This window comes from Tiliqua scincoides, chromosome 1 (genome assembly GCF_035046505.1).
Source record: "Tiliqua scincoides isolate rTilSci1 chromosome 1, rTilSci1.hap2, whole genome shotgun sequence".
Classification (NCBI taxonomy): domain Eukaryota; kingdom Metazoa; phylum Chordata; class Lepidosauria; order Squamata; family Scincidae; genus Tiliqua; species Tiliqua scincoides.
In genome coordinates, this window is record NC_089821.1 from 135,797,846 (window position 1) to 135,819,966 (window position 22,121).

At 45.7% G+C, this 22,121-nt stretch overlaps 1 protein-coding gene across 1 annotated transcript; it reads right to left on the bottom strand.

Annotated features, from left to right (window-relative positions):
- Positions 1–2,195: 2,195 nt before the first annotated feature.
- On the bottom strand, positions 2,196–16,968 carry TDRD6 (tudor domain containing 6). Its single transcript, XM_066622266.1, has 8 exons — positions 14,770–16,968; positions 11,653–14,703; positions 11,088–11,259; positions 7,693–7,752; positions 6,445–6,560; positions 6,214–6,303; positions 2,517–2,577; positions 2,196–2,200 (listed from the first exon to the last, which is right to left on the bottom strand). Exons 1-8 carry the CDS (start codon positions 16,966–16,968, stop codon positions 2,196–2,198), a joined length of 5,754 nt encoding a protein of 1,917 aa, XP_066478363.1.
- Between the last annotated feature and the right edge of the window lie 5,153 nt (positions 16,969–22,121).

A 22,121-nucleotide genomic window follows, 5' to 3' on the forward strand; every position in this document is an offset into this window, starting at 1 on the left:
CAAAGGTCTGTGGCCACCTTTGTACTAGTTTTGCTTCTGTATTTCAGGAGCTCTCGACACAGAATCCTTGCCCCAGCTGTAACCTGGATTAAAATGATCTGCCACCCCAGTTGTCTTCATTTTGTATTACACTGTATTAATTTAATTTTAATTAAATAGAAAGGGGTGAAAAACTGCCAATTAAGCAAATTGCAGGCACTAATTTTGCTATAGTACCTACCAAAAAAAACAAGAAGTCAGTGTACCCAATGCCCCAGCCTGTGGGCCCTGGCCACTTTCACCTTAAGGGGTGGGGCAGCCTGGAGGCAGGGAGGAGGAGGCGGCAGCGGCAGCAACAGCACAATCCCCAGGAACACGCTGCTCAGGGGGCTGCAGGAGCTTGGCTGCACGTACCTCAGTGTCCTGCAGCCCCCCCCCCCCGGGGTGCAGGGAGCCCTGCGCAACCTTCTGCAGGGCTCTCCACCACTCTGAAAGCTAAAGCTGAGTGATTGCGCCCTGCCTCCACTAAAGCAGAAGTGGAGCACAATCACTCCACTTTCACTTCTGAAGCTGCCTCCCCCTCACCCCCACAAGAACTTAGAGTGGCTCAAACTCTCCAAAAGAGTTTAAAAACTGCTGCAGGTGTGCACCCCTTAGCAACCTACCAGCTTACACTGGGATTGTATATGTGATGACCACATGTGGGCACGTGGTCGTTGGGCACACACACCCCCACCCTCCGAATGAGCCTCCCAGAGGCAGCCATTGAGTCTCCTAGCATGCTGAGGCATGCTGGGAAGGCCTCCCAGAGGTAGAGCCTTCAGTCTGCAAGGTTCAGACTGAAGGAAATAGCACCTCTTGTGCAATTTCCAGCTTCCTCCATGAAACTGGAAGCCCTGCAAGAGACGCAATTTCCCACAGTGAGTCTCGCAGAGGAAGTGCTCGGATGAGGCTCAGACAACCATCCAGAGGGGAGGGGAGTGGAGCATCGTCTTCCCTGCAGAGGGCTCAGATTGCGTCAAGTGCTGCTTGATGGGGATCACAGTCCCAATCCCTGTTATTAACTGGCGCATGACTGTACACAGTTCCCATCACCAAGTTCTCGTGTATCATACTGAAAAAGCAGAAGCTGCACAAGCCTCTTACCTTGCCTCAATGTGAAGCACCATATAAGCAAAACCCCTTATAAATTCACAGCACTGGGCAATAAGTATTTTATGTTCCAAAGTGCTCAGAGAAAAGGGTCTTGCATCATGCTGGCCTTTGGGACAGACAGAAGCAGCACACATCTTGTGCTTTGCTTCTGCATGCTCTACGGCAGGGTTTCTCAAACTACAGGTCATGATCTGATTGCTGGTGGGTCATGAAGCTTTAGTAGATAAGCTGAAAAGGCAAATGCATGGAGCTCTATGGAAAGTGAAATGGAGTCATCTCATGTGGTTACTCATGAGTAGGCAAACTTGCCTGAGTCCAATGGAAAGGGCAGGCTGAGAGAAATCCAACTACACCAGAATGGTCCTGATCTGATTAATGTAGCCCCCCCCCCCCCAAACACCCAAGGAGGAAGTCCCTCCCTCCAAGCTGATAAATGTATTGAGCCCTATGGAAAGTAAAACTAAGCTACACTTCCTGTTTACTCATGAGTAAGCATGCCTTGGCTTGTGGTAAGGCCAGGCAAAGAGGAATGCAAGGCCACCAGAATGGTCCCAATCTGATGAAAGTGGAGATCAACAAATTCTCTAGAACGCAACCCTCCATAAAAAGGATAAAACAGAGGCTTAAGCTGGTAATGTGAATTTTCTTTTCTTTTTCAGACTTGTAAAAGGTGGGTCCTGATAGTGAAATGGTTTAAATACAAGAACTTAAATTGAACTGGACACTGGGAAAGGCTGAAAATCTTACTAATTTTTTTGTAGGAGGGGAGGGGTGTTATTGCAGGCAAACTACAGAGAAAATTCACTTGATGGAACAGGGCTGGCTTCCCTTATTTAATTATTGTAATTTGCTTGATGATGTCACTTCTGGCGGGTCCCAGACAGATTTTCATTCTAAAAAGTGGTGCTAAAAGTTTGAGAACCACTGCTCTAAGGCAATGGGATGACAAAAACATCTGTGGGATGACAAAAACACCTGTCTGCCTACATGCATTGCTTTAATTATCTCTCTTCCAGTTTCTATTTTTTCTCCCCACAAAGAATAAGGATATTTACAACTGCTTAAACTGGTGTAAAAGAAGAGCCATAAGCTTAAGGAGGGTAGCAACCCAACTGGGGACTTGTAGTGACATTAGTATAGCACTTCAGGATTTTGCTGCTGCCGCCACCGAACACAGTAAGTAAAAAATGGGTTTTTAAAATTTACTTGTGTTTGGAGGTGGCAGTGAAACCTGGAAGTGCTATATTAACAACACTATGGGTCCATGGTTGGGTCGCTCCCTCCTTAAGGTGACAGCATCCCAACAAAAGTTGGGAATCACTGCTGTAGGATTTAGCTAGTATTTAGTACAAGCTGTTTGATAAAGTTCTCTTAAATCTTACCTTCCATTGCCAAGTCACCTGCTGGCATGGGACACAAGGTATCCATTTTATTGTGCAACATCTAAGAAGAAACATATCTCAAGAGATACAGCTAATAGCACAAAATGATGTTTTGATGTACATGTATTTCAAGTTGATAATTATATTACACATACAGAAGCAAGATGCAGACAGGTATATTTTAAAATGTATTACAGGTGCAGCCTATTCATCCACAGATTTTTTTATCTGCAGATTTGTCTCAACGCGAATGGGGTGGGGGTACTGAGCCAGCAAAGAGGTTGAAGAGGGGAAGGGGGGCAGAAAACCTCTGTAGCCAGAACACATGCAGCAAGGTGGAGCTCACTCTCTCTCACTCACACACACACCCACTGGCAGGTGTGGTAGCAACAGGGGATTGCTTTAAAAAACCCAGGGAGTTGTCAGATCCTGGGGGTGGGGGTTGAGGGTCTTCAAGCCAAAAAGGGATTCAGACTCACCCTGTGGAAGGTCCCTGGGGTGAGGCTGAGAGGCCTCAGATACAAAAGGGGGGAGTTAGATCCACCTAGGTCCCCCTCTTTGGCTTCCAAGGTAGCCTGGGTCTCATGGGCATGCAGCCTTCCTCCTGGCTGTTAGCCTTGCCCGGCTTCGTCCTCATCATTGGCCTCCCCGGCCTTTATGGTGTTCCCGGCTCCACCCCTCTCACCCAGTCAGCCCGTGCACCTGGTCCTGGAGCAAACCCCGCCCTGCCATCTGAGTCTGCGGGGAGGCTTGCTCTCCAGCTGAGCAGCTCTGCGCCCTGGCCTGCCACTTGCTCCTCCTCCCCGCTGCCCTGTTCCTGGCTGAGCCCCCCCGTGGGGCAAGAAGACCCGGCGGCGTCCACGGGGGAAGGCGCCCTCACTGGGGGCGCCACTTGCAGGCCGGTGTGCTTCCCCACTTGTCCTCCCCCACTGGTCCCAGCGGCAGGGCTCCCTTCCCTGCCTCCCGGGCAGCTGCGTCGCTGCGGGCAGGGCGCCTCCCAGGGGGTTGCTCTTCCCCCGGCTCCCGCAGTGCCTGGTCATCCGCGGGGGTTGCCAGGGGTTTGCGTCCACTGCCAGCCAAGGCTCTCCCCATCCGTCCCCCAGCACACCTGCACTTCAGGGAGGAGTGCCTCTCTGGAGGCTGCTCCTCCTCCCACCCACGGCTCCCCGCCAGCCCTGGCAGCCTGCAGGGGCAACTGGTGGGGTCTGCCTTCCACCGCCCATGGCTCTCCCCTGCCTGTCCTCCACCCCCAGGTAAGGCAGGGGCTGGCCAGGCAGTGAGCCCCTGACAGGAGTGTCTGCTGAATTCCCCCCCCCCATGGTGCAGGCAATCACAAGCAACCCCCCCATGGTGATTGGGAGGGGATTGATAACAGCTGCCTTAGTTTCCTTCCATCCAGAAGTGTCGGGCTGCAGTGTATTTGCGTAACTCTGGAATTTCACATAACGCGTTTTTTGTTAATCACAAACACAGAACGGAACATCACAGAACGGAACTAACGCGGATAAATAGGCTCCACCTGTAGTTAGTGCTTAATATACTCAGAGCTGTTCATCTCACAGAAGCCAGGGCTTCCACTGGAAGTTGGCATGTTGGGCAGCCCAATCCTAAGCTTCCCGGCAGACTACAGCAGCACTGAATGGCCAGAGGAACCAAGGAAGCTACTGGAGGCCTCTTCAGGGAAAAGGGACATTTCTTCCCTTACCCCAAGTAAAGCCCCAGCCGCCACAATGGGGCTACTCAAGTCTGCGCCAGCTAGCACAAACTTGGACTGGCACAAATTTGAGAAACCCCATGTCAGGCTTCCAAGCCTGACATGGGGCATAGATTCCAGCAGAGGCCTCCCTCCCAGACTGGTCTCCCAGCCCGCTCTCTTTCTGTCCTCCCCCATCCAGGAACACCTCCCCTACCCTTCTGCCATCCTCCCCACATCCCCTTCTTGCTGCTGGCAGCCACAGCTTCCTCTGCTGTGCAGAACAGAACTCCCCTGCAGGTGCCACTAATGTGCCTTATGGCATATTTGCAACACCCAAAGCTCGTGGTACAACTGTACTGCCAATGCATAGGCCCATAGGATTCGGTCCTTAAGAATCTGTATTCAGAGACAGGTCTCTCTGTATTCTGTTCCCTCTACAAAACTTGCCTCAATATCATCATATTGGAAAAATAAGCAAGCAGAAGTTCAAGTCCTCTTTGGATTTAATACTAGTATATTTTTTCCAATATATTAAAAGGTTTTATTTTTACATACAAAACTGGGCTGCTAACATGTTCAACCTCCCAATTCTGTACACATTTATTAGGAAAGCATATTTCAATTATTTCAAAGCATATTTGTGATTCTTGCAGAAGTCATGTTAAATTATCACCAAGGCTTATTTTCAGGACTGCTCAACAAATTCTAACCTCAACGACAAATTCCAGAATAGCAGTCATGATAGCTTATTGCAGGGGCAGGGCTTTTTTTCTAATGGAATGCGGGGGAAGGAGTTCCGGCACCTTTTTGCAGGGGCCCCTCCCCTTCGGAGGCATGCCAGGAGGGGAGGGGGAGCAAAACAGAGGCAGAGTAGACAGGCACAGGATTGGACTCTAAGGCTGCCATCCTATCCACAGTAAGCCCCATTCACTAAAGTGGACTTCTGAGTAGACATGCATAGGATTGGGCTCTTAGGCTGCAATCCTATGCACTTTCCTGGGAGTAAGCTCCATTCACTAGAACGAGACTTACTTCAGAGTAGACATACCTAGGATTGGGCTCTTAATCCTGGCAGAGATATATATCTGCACCCGTTTTCACATGCTAAGGGCAGGTGAAAAGGGATTCTACGTGTGTACAACATGCTGTCCAGCCTTGCCAGAGATCTTCCTTGTCCTTCCCCCACAAGCATGCCCTCCGCCAGCCAGCATTTGCAGCTCCTCTCCAGCAATGCAAAGCAGCTGCTCAGGACAGCAGAGAACATACAGTTGCATGCCAAGCGCCTTCCCAAAGACACTGAGTATTCTGATACTTGAATTAAACCGTATTTAATCGCTTGTTTGCAAAAGTAGCTGTTTCTTTGTGCACCTAAGGACCCCTTTCATGTAAGAATTCCTTTTTTGTTCTTACTCCCACAGTTGCTTAGAGTAATTTTACTACATGGAACTCATGTAAGCCATTTTTTGGAATCCATTCACTGCTTCCTCTCCTCGAAGTGGTGCCACACTACATACTACACGCTACAAGTGCACCTGTACAGTATTTTTCCCCATGTGTAGAAAAAGTAGCTAGGGGGAAGGGGGGAACTTACTCTAAAGTAAGTTCATCTTTAGGGGGGAAGCACATAAAAAATATTTTATTTCTCCAATAAAAAAATGGTTTATAAATAAATAAATAAATAAATAAATAAATAAATAAAAAGATTAACAAGTTGTGAGTTCCTGCACCTTTTTTCACAAAAAAAGCACTGTGCAGGGGTAATAAGAAAAGGTAATAATAATAAGGTGCTAGATGTGGGTTAAATTGTCAGTATTTTCTGCTAAGTATAATTCTGCTAAGACTGATGCAAATAATTCATTTTATTTTTCTGCATTTTGTTATCTTTCTTCAGTGCTTTTATCTGTCTGTCACCTATAAGCTTCAAGCTGTAACCAGCAAATGTGTGGTAGTCTATACTTCCTAATACTACATGGTTTTCCAATATTTTAACAAGTACTGTACCTTAGACAAGCTTGAAACCACTTCAGGAATTCCATTCCAAACATTTACCGGATTGACTATCTCTTCATGTCCACTTGAAAGATTTAAAACCTTTAGGTAAATATAATGTAATTGGTAAAGACATGCTTTCTTTTATAGCAACTAAAGTATTTCTCATATTGATGCAGTATCATTAAAACATAAATCAAGCCACAAATGACAAACTGATCAAACACACTGAAGTCCCCTTACCTTTGTACCTTCAGCAGATATGCCTAAAATCTGAGCCTTGAACCATTTTACACCAGACCACACCATGCACCTGGAACCAATATCAAATCCCTTTAAGCTGCAAGCAGTTTCATCTTCTGCCAAAAGAGAACACATTTTTAAATGTTTCTCACATTGCAAGGCCCAAATCATTCAAAATTAACAATTATCGCTGCTTAATTTCAGACTGGTAAGCCCCAACGTAGTATTGCCAGACTTCATGCTTTTATCCCCCACTTTTAAAAGATGACTGTTACATAAATACATGCATCGGCAATTTCCACTTTCTTCCCCTATATTATACATCTTACCCCTGGGGGCTGGGGATAAGAATAGGCCCTCAGTTTGGCTGTACTTGTCGTAAGAGGCGACTAAACAGCCACCGGGTAGATGGGACTCGTCAGCCTGGGAAGGCAGCTCATCTGAGAGAAGGAAAACTCTGATCCCAAACCTCCACTGCCTTGTGGCTACATCCAGTTATGGAAAAGGCTTCAGGAGTCAACCTCGAAGCAAAATCCGGAGCCGGAGTCCCTGAGGCAGTTCATGGCTGAACAAAGTCACGTTCTGGCAACTCCTGCAACGCCGCTGGAACCAACCGTATTGGCCTCTGCCTTTCCATTGGACCATTTCAGCGATGTGGAGAGGGGGAATTTGCTGCATGGGTAACAGCCTATCCTCCATACCTACTTTACCCAGGCTTTGCGCACTGGAGAGGACACTGTTCCAGAACCACCATTCAGAGCATGACACCACAGTCTTCCGAGACTGAAGGATGCCAACAATTATACATCTGCAAAAGCAGTTTGTTTTTTCAGCAGACTGTTATTAACATCTGTAAATTCCATAATCAAATCCACTAACCCTATCAATAGAAAATTGGCTCACAAACTCTACCTGACAAGTAATATAATCTGGACACAATGCACAGAAAAATTCAACAAATGGCTAAACTGCATTAGTTTAACTGCTTGGGGGGTACAAGGCCTCTACCACTTACAACTGTTTTCATACCATCCAAAACATAACTTCCGTTTCTCCTTTTGCAGATCTAGATGCCACAAAATTCAAATACTGTAGGGGTGTGCCATTCACTGGTCTGGTGACAATCTACACTTACTCCTCTACTTATGGAGATGTTAGGCTCCAGAGGTCTGTTCATCCCCCACTTTCATCAATTTGAAATAGGAGTAGGTGAAACAACTGATTCTTGCTGGCCCAGCACTATAGTACCTGTGCAGAAGCGCCAACAAAGGATGGACTGTGCCTGCACAGTAGCATCAACGCAGCCATCTGTAAGTTGGGGAGCATTTCAGAAAGGTCACATTATGAGCAAATTGACTCTTCACTATGTGGAAGCCAATAGGTGAAGGAAAGCAGGTCAACACAGTGGGTTCAAGGTGCTGCAGTTGCATATTTGAGTAAGTGAATTACCATCAAATTGTCTATTTCCTCATGAGTAAAACATGTAACTTTCTATATCGGGGTTCTTAACCTCAGAGGCCTGCATCCCTATGGTGTGTGTGAGGAGATTCCAAAGAAAATATTTGCCTTGATACACACTTTGACTACACACGTAGTCAAAACAGGATTTACTGTTTTGGGCCTTCATTGATTTTTGTGAGTTTTATCTCTTTAAATTCTATATTAGAGCCACATTTTTCTGATTCAATGGCAAAGAATAATTGGGGTGTATTTCTCAAAACTCTCCTCAGGGTGCATGAAGAAGAACTTCTGTTCTACATGGACAGTATAATCCATATTGCAACTTATCTGGATTACTTTCTAACTTTTAACAGTAGTCTACATAGCAATTGCAGTACTTCATACCATACCAGTAGCCCCATCTCAGCTTCACTCCCACTGACTATGAGCTCTGAATATGGGAACAATTTGACTGACCTTGTTCAGTAGTAAAAGTAGTATACCGACTAAAGACCCAATCCTATCCAACTTTCCAGCACTGGTGTAGCTGTAATGCAGCCCCGAGGTAAGGGAACAAATGTTCCCATACCTTTAGGAGGCCTCTGTGACTGCCTCTCCACCACCAGATGCAGTGCACAGCCCATTGGCACAGCTGCACCGGCACTGGAAAATTGGACAGGATTGGGTCCTAAGATGATAATAAAAACACAAAATGTGGAGATAATGAAATGGCCTACATTACACAAAATGTTAAGATATACATAAGGATATAAATGCTAAGTATTATAAACCTGCATGACATTACATTCCCACTCTACTCATATGAGCCTCAAAGGGGTTCATATTGACTTCCCAGAATTCCCTTTTTTTTTTTTTTTGAAAAGGCAATTCAGTGATCAGCCTCCCTACCATTACACACCTCATACCCAATTTTAAACACTTACACATTCATTCACATACAAAAAAGCACAGAAATTCTAACTTAAGGTGCCCATTTTATCTTCTGTGCCACAGAAACTATGCATTTTTGCAAATTGTGCTGACTTACAACTTAGCCTTCATTCACCAAAACTCTAGCTGTCTTCAGGTGAGGAACACTGAAGCCAGCATTACGAGTAAGCACAGCCAGCCTCATCTGAACTTGCTCTTTGCAATCTTGGGCAAGTTAATTTCAAACAAAACCAAAGTAACTAAAGTTCAAGCATTATCAGAATATCAGTCTCACTTCTGTAAGCTCTAAAGATATTAACAGAGCTAATATATCACAACAAGAGCAATTCCAGGCTTGTTTATTTATAAACAGAGGGTTTATATACATCTTTCTTTCACACACTTGTATATCATCATACCTCATCATCAATCATCATACCTCATCATCATACCTCATTACTTTGGAATAGGAAGCAAACAGTGAGAACCTAAACTCATACACTACATAGACAATTGGTACAGGTTCAATTGTGAGAACTCTAGAGTCCACTTCCTATCAGCATTCTCACAATCATTTCCACAGCAGAGAAGAAAAAATGGGTTCCCTAAAGTTATCATTTCTATGTTTTCTAGAACATGAGTAGATATGCAAGTACCTCCTTTTAAACCAAATTTTTTTTTGATACTACAATAAAATGAGAACAGGAAGATTGTTTTTTACCATGTTAGGATCCCAATGACATTCCATCGCTAGTCTTAATGAACTCAAGAGCTTTTGGGGCTCATTCCCTCCCTCCCCTTTTATGGATAGAAAGTTTTCAGTTTACTATCCATATATCCCAAATTTATGGAAACTGCATACCTACAGATGAAGCTAGAAGGCACTGAAGAAAGCTCTACAAAATGGCACAGCTGTGGACATGATGGAACAGAGATATAATGTTCCTTTACGTACTGCCAGAATTTCAAATACTGCCACATTTGTTGTTCAATAGTACAGCAACTGACACTGGCTGTGTTTGTTTTTTGTTAGGAAATAGCCAGAAGCCCCTAGCATGCTCTAGAAATGTAATTCATTAAAAAAAACAGAAGGAAAATGGTGCCAAACGTACTACAGGGTGTTTCTTCAATGTTTCATCATTGCCTTGTAGTTATTAAAGTTATCTTAATTGCTATTAAGGTCTTTTGTCCAATTTTCTTTTCTGTCCAATTATAGAAACCCCTCCTCCACCACCTCCCCTATTTTCTGAGCAAGATGACTATGCCCAGTTGTTTCCTCAAAACAGAGCAACTGATAATATTCATGGAGACGGCTAGGTTTTCTAGCCCTGAGCTCACAGGAAAGATAGCTAGAATGGCGAGCGTGCTAGAAGGTGAAAAACAAACATGTTCCTAGTGTACTGGGTGGAGGAAAAAACTGCTCTCTAGCTATTCAAACTGAAAAACCAACGCAGCCACTTTCTACTCTGCAATATGAAAGGAAAAGCTCCATGTGATGCTATATTCAAAAATTTTTCACTAGTTCTAGAATATGTCAAATATAAGACTAATAGCCCATTGATATAATTGAATCTTGGACATTTGGTTGAGTGAGGACTCAGATTTCTAGGAAGAGGCAGCACATATGGCCAAGCAGCACGTATACATGCTCATTAATGAATCGTAGAAAACTAATGTAGCATATACTAGCAAGCCTACTCACTGGAACCAATACAAGGTACCACTTTTACAGTGATGTCTTTGTGGAAGGAAAAATAATTAAAAGGCCAAGGAATCAGGAGCAAATCCATTTCACTGCTTACCTGAATCAGGACTTGAAGTTTCAGCTTCCTCTTCATTCAGCAGTGTTCTTCTCAAAGAAACATCCCCAACAAAATCATTCTCTGAAGGCTTTTCAGACACATCTTGGCTAATCTGTTCTACCCAGTTCTCATCCAGTAGAGTCTGCCATTTTATAGAATTGTCTTTTTTATCACCTTGTCCTGTTTCACAGGTTTCCACAAGGTCTTCATTGCAAAATAAGTCTTGTTGTTTTGACTCAGTTTCTGAATGCAATGACTGGATTTCATTATCTGTAGGAGGGGCAGAAGCAGGCTGTCCCAAAAGTAATACTTCCTTGTTGATTTCGTTGCCCTGCAAAAGAACTTCAGGTGTTGCCAGGTCCAGCAGCAAATTGTCAATTTTGTTTGTTAGCAAAGGACTCTGTTCTAATTTGGTTTGCAAATGCAGCACTGCAAGCAAGTCCAACTCTGATCTCTCTTTTGTTTCATCACATAATGGAAGATTCCCTTTGGCTGACTCCAGTTCCCGAAGATCATGAAGGTCATCACATGAGTATGCTCTCAACATTTCCAATTCTAGCAACAGCTGTTTGGTATCATCAGAAGAAGGAGGCATTTCTAAGGTCCCCAGATCTGACAAGTCCTCTTCATCAGCCAAAGGCTGCTGAGTTTTAAAACAATCAATTTCTGCTTGGCTTTCAGTCTTTTCCAGAGCCTCAGAGGAATTATGTCCTAACATCTCAGTTTCACTACAAGCAGGAAGGTACATTTCAGAAAGGTTTGTAGAACTGGGTACATGCCTTTCTTTGTCAGATAAAGAATGGCATTTTTTGTTTTTAAATGTTTCAGACATAGCTAGCTGATCCTCTATATCAAGTGCTTCAAATGTGGCTTGCTGGTGTCTGGTTTGATATTCAGGTGAAATGAAAGACATTTCTAGTGAACTTCTGCTTCCTGTAGCAACTAAATACTCATCTATTGGCTGGGGTAGCTCTGAACAGCATAAATCTTCTGAAGCACTATTATCCTTAAGAGCCATGAGTCTGCAAGCAGTTACTGCCGTTTCAAAGGGCACAACCTCCAAGTCCTCTTCTTCTGCATTTTCATGTTGCCTTACAGGACTATGAATATTTGCTGAAGCTGGGCCACTGTCTTCAACAGAATGGATCCAAAAAGGTTTAATGTGCTCATTTATACTTTTCTTTTTATTTTCCAATTTAACAACAAATACAGGGATTTCCCAAAGGTCACTGTTTTGTTTTTCCAAGACTGTAACATCCAGTAGAGAATCCACTATCATCTCACAAAAGATCTTATTTGTTTCTTCAGCCCATGACCCTTCAGTAGCATTAAAGCCAAACAAACAACACAGAAATGCTTGAGGTGGAATTGTTAAGAGCTCATGAGAAATTTGAATGATCATCTCTTTGCTAACTAGTTCCTCAGTTCCATAATCAACACGAATAATTCTCAACATATCGCCCTCTACACTGCTAACTATTGCTCGGTAAAGTTTGTTTTCATCATACTCCACCAGACAGGGAAAGCCACTTTTGATATCACCCACACTACTCCTGGCAAGCTCCCCAGCTTCCTGAAGCTTCCTTTCAACTGAACCAATTGCATCTGTGTCAGCAAACTGACACCAGAAATATCCTGGGCTCTTTACAACAACTGCATAAGTTTTTACAGTCTGACCTACTTCAGGTATCTTCCAAAGAAATGATTTGGAATCTGGAATCTGAGAAGGTTTTCCATTCTTACCAGAATGAACAGTTTCACACAGGTTTATCAGACTACTTGCACACTCTTTCTCATCAGATGTCTCCTCTAAGCAAGTTTTATACTGAAGGTAACTATTAACCAACTCAACTGTCATACTACCTTCCTGGTCACAGAGAAGAATTTCCCATTTGTCTTTACATTTCTCTCCAAATTCACCATTTATCTGGATTTCACTTGTTCTTTGTTGGAAATACAGCACTGCTTCTTGTGGCCAATCTGGAAGCTTAGTGGTCTTCATGCCACCAAGTGAGCAATGAACACTTATCATTGGGAATGATGAACAGTCTTCAGGGAGCCTACATATTTTGCAGCTGTCAACTACTGCAGTATTGCCATAGTCAATATACTGTACACTCACCAATTCACCAGAGGGCTTTTCTCTGACCATAGCTCGATACCATAAACCATCTTCTGAAAAAAGTGCACACATCAAGTCTCCTATGTAAAGCTCCTGCCCTTTTAAACTGCCTACCTTTGCAGAATTGTTTAGTTTTTCTGAAATACGGTCAAGTAGGGGCTCATCTTCTACTAGTTGAACATAAAAGTCAGAAGGGTTATTTATATGAGAAACATATACTAATGTTTTAAGACCAGGGCTTATATTCTTTTGAGGTAGATCAGATATTTTTTTAAGTGCAGAAGGTATACTAATTTCACTTTGATCTCTCTTTTTAAAGTTATCAAGTCTTCCTTCTCTCTTTATAAGGTGTGCACACTCCCTGCCCTTCCCATCTGCAACAGGGTCATTTCTATTAACTCTTTCCACTGACCCAGAAAACTTGGTCACAATCTCTTTTTTGGATTTTTGCTCAAATTGTCTTGCTTCTTGGCACACAGCACCAGGCCTGCTACCGTCTGACATTTCCAAATTTTCAGAGCGCCATCTCTTGAACACTGGAGCAGGTCTGACAACATCTGTCAAAAACAGTCTTCTAGGTCCAGTGTTTGTTTCTCTGTCACATGGATATCTATAAACTGAAGTTTCCTTTTCTGCATACCTGGCTGCTCCCCTGCTATGCTGCAAATCTAAACTTTCTTTCAGTTTTGCATTGATCTTTATTTTGCCATCATATAGTTCAACAATCAGTTTTCCATCAGGTTCTTTTGCTACAACTAAAGCCTTTAAGGGCTTATCGAGTACTGTTTTTTCAAACCACGCAGCAGAATCTTTTGGTACATCAGCAACATCAGAGAGAGAGCATTTTATGGCTTGCACTGGCAAAAGCAATATCTCATAAGCATTATTTGGTATTTGAATAAGGTCTTCATTCTTTAACGACAGAGTATTTCCAAAATCCACAAAGAAGGCTTCTTTGGTAGATTTTGCTGAAGACACTGTTGCCCTGTACCAGCAGCCATCAGTATACTTTGCAAGATACAGATTTCCAGGGGCTTGTGATGCTTGCAAACTGTGCCACATTTTGCTGAGCTTACCAATATTAGCAGTTAACAGACCAAGAACATCTGCACTTCTAGCAAGCTGACAGTAAAAGAGACATGGATCATGAACATGTGTGACATAAACTACCTCTTCACTTCCTATTTTGAGGTCGTGCGTTGAATAATAGTATGAGAGAAGATGAACAGATGATGTCAAAGGTTTCTCTGGTTGTACAGCTCTGGCTAAACCCTTCCTTGTTAAAAAATGGCACACACTTTCAAAAGGTGTAATCAGATCCACAATATTAAAAAGATCTTTATTGTTTAATGCTGCTAAAGCAAATTTGGTACATTTTAGTTCCAATTTGCTTGCTGCATCAACAAATTCCTGAAAAGCTTCAGTGCCTTTCTCATCCCAAACAAAAGGATCCTGACCATTTGGCTGAATTAAATTGTAAAGGCTACATGTGAAAGCCTGAGCTCTTAATTGCAGAAACTCTGCTCTAGTTGCTCGAAGATCTTTTCGTGAAACAAGCTCTTTATTCCCATAGTCAACATATGTAACTTCCACCTCTTCTGTCTGAGACATAGCATTAACAATATGAGCTCTGTACCACTTCCCATCTGCAGCATACTTAGCCAGACACACAGGGTTTGGCCAATCATGAGGTTGTGCTGAATTAATACAGTAATCCTGAATTTTAGCCATAAGTGCCTTCAGGTCCTGAGAGCTTTGATCTAACTGACACCAAAAGAGACTAGGACTTTCCGTATAGGATACCACCACATCTACTGTACTTCCAACTTCAAGCTGTTCTTCACAAGAAAATCCTGGCCTTATTTCAGAGTGCTTTTGCACAGGGTAGGATAAAGGATTTAGGGTAGCACATGAATCCTCTTCTGCAACTGCTTTGCATGACAAGTGGCAAGTATTTTCACTAGACTGTTTGACTGCCAAAGCATTCATAGAATAAGGGGCTGAGCTGTCAGGTTTTAATGGGGGCTGCACTTCCTCTTTTGTTGATTTTATTCTTGTAGATGTTTGCTCAATACCTTCAGAACTTCTCCTCAATGGCTCATCTAACAACTTCTTGAGGGGTTCTTTCACTTCTTTCACATACTCAGTATAGTTCCCCTGGGACATGATTTTGCCCACATTTTTTTCTCCTCCTAGGGAATTATCAAAAAGTTCAACTATGTAAATATCCCCTTGCATACCAAGGACCTGGATCACCAGCTCTTTGTTTAGTACTGCTTTTCTGAAATAGTCTACAGCATCTGAGCTCCACAACCGACTCTGGGAAGAAGGATTAGCCAATGCACACCTGAGTGCCACAGCAGGAAGGTCTCTGAACTGGGGAAGCAACTCCTTCACTTTAGTCAAATCAACTACTTCAGTGTTGCCCCTATCCACCAGATATACTTCAATGTCCTTCCCCTGCACTTTAGTGACAAGGGCACGATGGTAAGAGTTCTCTTTCAGCATGACACAGCACAGGGATCCTGGCTGAGGTTGTAGTAGAATACTTTCCAGTTTCCTACTCTGAGAGTAAAAGTCATGCAAGTTCTGCTTCAGGTAGCAGAGAGGCTGCTGGTGCTCCTGGAGGTGCACCCAAAACTCTGTAGGGTCCTGGAGGAAGGATATTCGGGCGCTGTAGCACTTGCCTGCTTTCAGATGCACACCGGGCAGCAGTACAGCAGCATGATTCATTTGGGATACAGTTGCAGCAAGTGTGGATGGGGAATCAGGCACTTTCTTAGAAGGGGCACTAATGCTTTCCAAGTCAGAGATATACTCTTGATTGCTGTGCAGGAGACTCTGGGCCAGGCACCGTGCCTGTACCCCAAAGAGACAGTTAAGATTGAGGCCATCTTCTGCATACAGAGTCACATAATAGAGATGCTCAAAAGGACAGTATGCTTCAATGTGTGCTTGCACCACCTTGCCTAACAGCAATGTTTTGAGTTCACTGATTTGTGAACGGGCCCAGCCACAGCCCCTATCTGCAATGCCCTGCAGTGAGCAAGGATAGGTTACCACTGGCATGCGGAAATACTCCCCTGGCAAACAACGCAAGTTTCTCTTTGTCACAAACTCTTTCCTGCCATAATCCACGCAGATCACTTGGGCCACTGCCCCCGGCTGCTCCTCCGGACCACTCCCAGGGTATATCTCTAACAGTAGAGCCCGATACCAGCATCCATCTATGCCCCGGGCAGCACAAGGAGATCCTGGGGTGGGCAAGTTCTCTTGGAGGTCTGTTGCGCCAGCTGCCTCAAAAGCTTGGTACATGGTGTCTGAGAGATGCTTGATCTCGCTGGAGAAGCTGCGAAGCTGGCAGTACACTCTGTAGGGATCAGAGATCTGAGTCACCAACACCGGCTCCGTCACATCCAGCTCCAGTCGGGGGTAGAAGTAATCCAAGGCGCCAGTGTCCAGCTGGGTTTGGGCAGGAGGGGGAGAAGAAAAGGGCTCCGGCAGGGGAGAGGCGGCAGAAGGGCTTGCGAGGGAGCCGTGCAGCAGGGCGCGGAAGGCGCTGGGGGAGATCTGGCGGGCGAGGCCCAAGTGGTGCATCTGCAGGAGCAGCCAGGGCAGCTCCAGAACCACGAGGCGCTGCGGGATCAGCACCTCTCTGACCAAGCCCGACACCTCCTTGCCGTGCAGGCAGCCCAGGAACTCCACGGCGCCGGCCGTCCACCCGAAGCGCAGAATGCCGGGCCCCAGCGAAGCCCAGGCCCCGGGCTCCCTGGCGGCGGCGGCCAGGGCGGCGCCGCTCCTCCCTGCGGGGACGAGGTCAGCGAGGACGCAGCCCAGCACTTCGGAAGGCAGGCAGAAGAGCTCGTGGCAGCCGCGCGCCAGGTAGTAGGGGCCGGCGCTCACCGTGCGGCCCTCGTCCAGCAGGAAGACGCGGTAGTCCTGGCCGGGCCCCGGCTGGCGGCTCACCACGCGGCAACGGTGCCAGCGCCCGCCCAGCTCCACCAGGCACAGGTCGCCCAGGGCCACGGCGCCGCTCTCGCCCTCTCCGCGGGGGGCGGCGGCCAGGCGCGGCCCGACCTTGGCCTGGATCTCCTCCGCCAGCCGCAGGTACTCCTCCCGCCGCTCCCCGGGCAGCCCCCACAGCCTCACCGGCAACAGCCCCGCGTGGACCTCCACGAAGGAGACGCGCAGGCTCAGGCAGCTGCCCGGGCTGGGCAACACGGTGCACATGCTGGCTGGCTGGCGCCTTCGCGGCCGCTCCCGCCACGCCGCCCTTCCCGCCGTCGACCAGCCGCACCGCGCAGGCCGTTCGTATTATAGAGAGGCACGTGACCTCTCCCCCCCCCCCCCCGGCCGCTGCGGAGGCCGTTGGCGCTTCGGCGGTTGGCGGGCGAGCGCGCGCGGGGCTGTGGAACTTCCGAAGAGAACGAGCAGGCAGCCCGAGCCCGGGCGGGTCTCCTCGGAAGGAAGTCCCGTGGCAGTCAGCGGGGCTTGCTCCCAGGGAAGCGTGGACAGGGCTGCAGCCAAGGGCCGTCATCCTGGCCACGCTTCCCTGGGAGTAAGCCCCGCCGACTCTAGTGGGGCTTACTTCTGAGTAGACACGCCTGAGCTCGGGCTCTCGCAGGCTGCGCTGAGTGGAGCTCACGCCCCTCTTCGCACACAGTTCGTCCTGGGGAGGAAGGGGCCCTGGAGCCCCCACCCGCCCCTCAGGCGCTGGCCTGCAGGGAGCAGCCTTGCCACTGCCAGAGACGCCAGCCTCCTCCAGATGTGGCTGCACCTGGTGCTCCCTCAGGGCCCAATCCTATGCATGTCTGCTCAGAAGTAAAACCCATAAGAGTCAATGGGGCTTACTCCCAGGAAAGTGGATAGGGTTGGGCTGAGAGGGCCCAATCCTAGCCAACTTTCCAGCACCTGTGCAGCCGCAATGCAGCCCTGTGGTAAGGGAACAAATGTTCCCACACCTTGAGCAGGCCTCTGTGAGTGCCCCCTCCACAGGATGCAGCACAAGCCCCATAGGCACAGCTGCACTGGCACTGGAAAATTGGATAGGATTGGGCCCTCAGGGTTTCCAGGTGTCCTCTTTTTCCAGGATGTGTCCTCTTTTTCACCCCCCACCTTGGAAAGGGTCCTCCTTTTCCCTGTGAGCGGATGCAGCACATAGCCTTCTTGGAATAAATCACATGTAATGCATTGTATATATGTAATCTATTTTAAAGTTTAATAGTAAGTAATATAGTGTTAACCCCATGAAACCAACATACGAGTGTTTTTAGCTTTTTTTGCTCGTGTCCTATATTTTTCTTGGATGTCCTACATTTGGGGGGCCTCTTTTGTAGTTATGCCATCTGGTCACCCTGTACCTTCTCAGTTGAATTCCTGTTAAAGACACACAACCCGATCCTATGCATGTTTACTCAGAAGTAAGTCCCATTATAGTCAATGGGGCTTACTCCCAGGAAAGTGTGGATAGGATTGGGCTGACAGCAGCCTGTGGGGCTGGACAGGGAACCAAGGAGACACCACTGAATGGTTTCTTGACTTAGGGCCCAATCCTATCCAACTTTCCAGCTCTGGTGTAACCACAATGCAGCCCCATAGTAAGGGAACAAATGATCCCAAACCTTGAGAAGGCCCCAGTGATTCCCCATCCACCACAGGATGCAGTGCATGCCCCATTGGCATGGCTACACTGGTACTGAAAAATTGGTCAGGATTGAGCCCTTAAAAACAACCACCATGCTGATTTGGGCATACAAATCAGATGCTTACTGATATAATGAACGGTTATACAGGGTCACCCAAAAGTAGGTGGACAGTAGGTGGAATAAATGTTATCATTTACTGTCCACCTACTTTTGGGTCACCCTGTATATATCTGTATAGTATACCTATATCTATAGTAAGATAGATGCTTACTGATATAATGAACGGTTTGGTCTGTTTGGGGAATACAGCTATGACAGGGCATTACTCTGGATCAGGGATGCCCAAACCCTGGCCCAGGGGCCACTTATGGCCCTCAGGAGCTCCCAATCCAGCCCTCTGGGAACTCCCAGTTTCCAATGAGCCTCTGGCCCTCCTGCCGCTTCCCCCCCCCCACCGGCCTGGACCGCCTCCCTGCCACCTCCCTCCCGCCCACCCCAAACTTGCAGAGTAAGCCAGCGTGGAGACTTGAGTCATCCTCCGCAGGCTCCGCAGGCTGGCGCACCTCTGAGCCGGTGCCTGGCTTCCTCCTGAGGAGGCGCAAACATACCTTACACTGACTTGCATAGGACTTATGCTGGCCCATGGGCGCCTCTGGATTGCACCCTAAGTACATACGATCACTGACACAAATAACATACTTTCATACATTGGGGTTGCCACAGTTTGTGAGTATGAGTTAGAACTCTAAATTTTGACATAACAGCAACAAAGATACAAAAGCAACAAAACTGGCTTATAAAAAAGATGAAATGAACATCAGGAAAGAAAAATGGCAAAACAAAGTACTCCATGCACAAAAGACATTGCAGGAAAGGCTGATAACAACAAAACCTGGCACTGGCTAAGAACAGGTTGATTAAAGAAGGAGAGAGAGGGATTAATTTTGGCTGCCCAAGACCAGGCACTAAGGATGAATTTATACAGTGCCAAAATTGAGAAACATCTACAGACAGCAGATATCACCTGTGTAAAGATGCTGATGAAACTGTGGACCACCTAGTCAGCTGCTGCAAGAGATCGTGCAGACTGACTACAAAGAAAAGCACAATAAAGTTGCAACAGTAATTCACTGGATCTTGTGTAAAAAGCATAAACTGCCTGCAAGTAACAACTGGTGGAACCACAAAACTGAAAAAGTGGTAGAGAATGAAGAAGTCAAAGTGCTCTGAGATTTTAGAATACAAAACCAACAAACATTTACCACAGAACACACCAGACATAACCATCATCAACAAGAAGGATAAGAAAATCTGACTTTCTTTTCTTTCTCAGGTATTGTAGTACCTGGTGCCAGCAGAACAGAAGATAAAGAACTGGAGAAAATCAACCAAGTATAAAGACCTACAAACAGAAACTGAAAGACTGTGGCACAAGAAAGCAAGAGTAATCCCAATAGTCATAGGGGCCTTGGATGCTATTCTGAAACACCTGGAAAAGCATTTGCACATCATCAGGATGAGCACAAACACTAGCACTCAATACAACTGGCTGCCTTACTAAGAACAGCACATATACTACGGTGATGTTTGTAACATAACAATATAAAAACAAAAATAGTTGCCTATCCTAGGCCCTTGGGAAGGACTTAATAGGTGGATACATACAAAATCCAGTCAAAAACAATATGACTGTGCAAAAATTGAAAATAATAATAACAGGCACAGAAAGAGTCTTAAGCACTAATGGCTTAAGCACCTATCCTATCCAACTCCAGTGCCAGTGCAGCTGCAATGCAGCCCCGAGGTAAGGGAATAAATGTTCCCATACCTTGAGGAGGCCTCTGCCTTCCCAATACAGGAAGCAGTGCATACCCCATTGGCACAGCAGCACTGGAAAATTGGATAGGATTAGGCCTTAAGACATTTAGGGCGCAATCCTAACCCCTTATGTCAGTGCTTTCCAGCACTGGCATAGCAGTGCCAATGGGACATGTGCTGCATCCTGCAGTTGGGTGGCACTCATGGAGGCCTCCTCAAAGAAAGAGAATGTTTGTTCCCATACCTCAGAGCTTCATTCATTGGTTAGGATTGCACCCCTATTTCCATATAAGCTTTCTTGGGCTATGGTCCGGATCATCAGACATAGGGAAGGGAAGGTATTCTAAAATACAGAATTACAATAACCTGTCAAATTATATACGGTAATATGCAAAATGAATGCTCTTCAAAACAGGACTGTCAAGTATTTCAAATATTATTGTCACACACACAAACACACACACATAAACAACTGTAGTGAGAAATAGAAAACCTGGTTTATATTGTCTAAATATGGCTTAGAACAACACCTGAATAGTCAGTTTGCAACAGCAACCACCATCCCCATAATATTATTCAATTTGAAAAATGTCTAAAATGTGAATATGTGAATATTTAATTGTGTCTTCTCTTAAAAAATAGGAGCTACTCAGTGTCATAAACAAATTAACTTCAGCTGCTACTGAGCATTTTATGGTACCAGTCTTTCACTGTTTGACACCTCAATGAACCAAGCTGGCAACTTCCAGCCAATGTTTCTCACCATCCACAAACAATGCTTCCTTGATCTAGAAGTATATCTCAATTTATTTCAAATTTTATCAAGAACATATAGTTAATACATCGTTATCTCACCCTTCAAAGAACACGGGGCTATATATATGGTTCTCCCCATTCTTGCATTTTTCTCACAACAGCTCTGTGAGGTAGGTCACTAGTCCCCAAAATGAGGTCAAATGGCCTAATGAAGTGAGGAAAAAAGATAAAACATTTATCTCAGTATTCTACAACTCCAAAATGCTTGCATTTCTCAACTTAAGGAGGTCAACTGCTTTGTGATGTTTCATGCACACACACCCTCATAATTTTTTTGTAAATTGCAGGGTATACTCCTATGTAGTTGCAATTATTCTGTGTCCCAACTGCATGGAGTGGAACTGAAATGGAAAGTGCGTGTTGTGCAGTGTCACGTTTGTATTTTTTTTATTACGGTATTTCTATACCTTTTCTATACCAGTATTTATATACCTTTATGTATGCTTTTCTCAAGGTGGTTTACATAGGCACGCTGACCATAGTTTTTGCAAATGTTACTCTGTGAGAGAACTCGTAGAACTCTCCATTTCTTCAGTATTTCCTTTCATAATGCAATTGTTGTCCTGGCTGCACAGCTCTTGCCCTTTTCAACATTCCACAGACACTGCAACTCACATCCCAGCTGACTCCTACACTCACACACACACACACACCCCTCGCTCAAGCTAGAGTAATGTCGGGATTATGTGGCTGGAAAGTTGAATACTCTGTGAAACAGCACTATAGGAGACTTACAGCCCAATCCTATGCATGTCTACTCAGAAGCAAGTCCCATTAAAGTCAATGGGGCTTCCTCCCAGGAAACTGTGGATAGGATTGGGCTGTTAGGGTGCAATCCTAACCCCTTATGTCAGCACTGACATAAGGGCAGTGCAGCTCCAAGGTAAGGAAACAAACATTCCCCTGCTTTGAGGAGGACTCCATGAGTGACACCCAATTGAGGAGGACTGCATGAGTGACACCCAATTGCAGGATGCAGCACATGTCCCATTGGCACCACTATGCCAGTGCTGGAAGGCACTGACGTAAGGGGTTAGGATTGCGCCCACAGTTAAAGATAAGGCACGAAACTGGTGTTGATTGACCCTGTGCTTCCCAGACTAC

Excerpts from the sequence above, each read along its gene's own strand:
- TDRD6 (XM_066622266.1), bottom strand. The coding sequence starts at position 16,968 with ATGTGCACCGTGTTGCCCAGCCCGGGCAGCTGCCTGAGCCTGCGCGTC. Across the intron at positions 6,561-7,692 it reads TTGTTGGCGCTTCTGCACAG|AAGATGAAACTGCTTGCAGC; the intron begins GTACTATAGTGC and ends CTCTTTTGGCAG. Across the intron at positions 6,304-6,444 it reads TATCTGCTGAAGGTACAAAG|GTTTTAAATCTTTCAAGTGG; the intron begins GTAAGGGGACTT and ends ATTTACCTAAAG.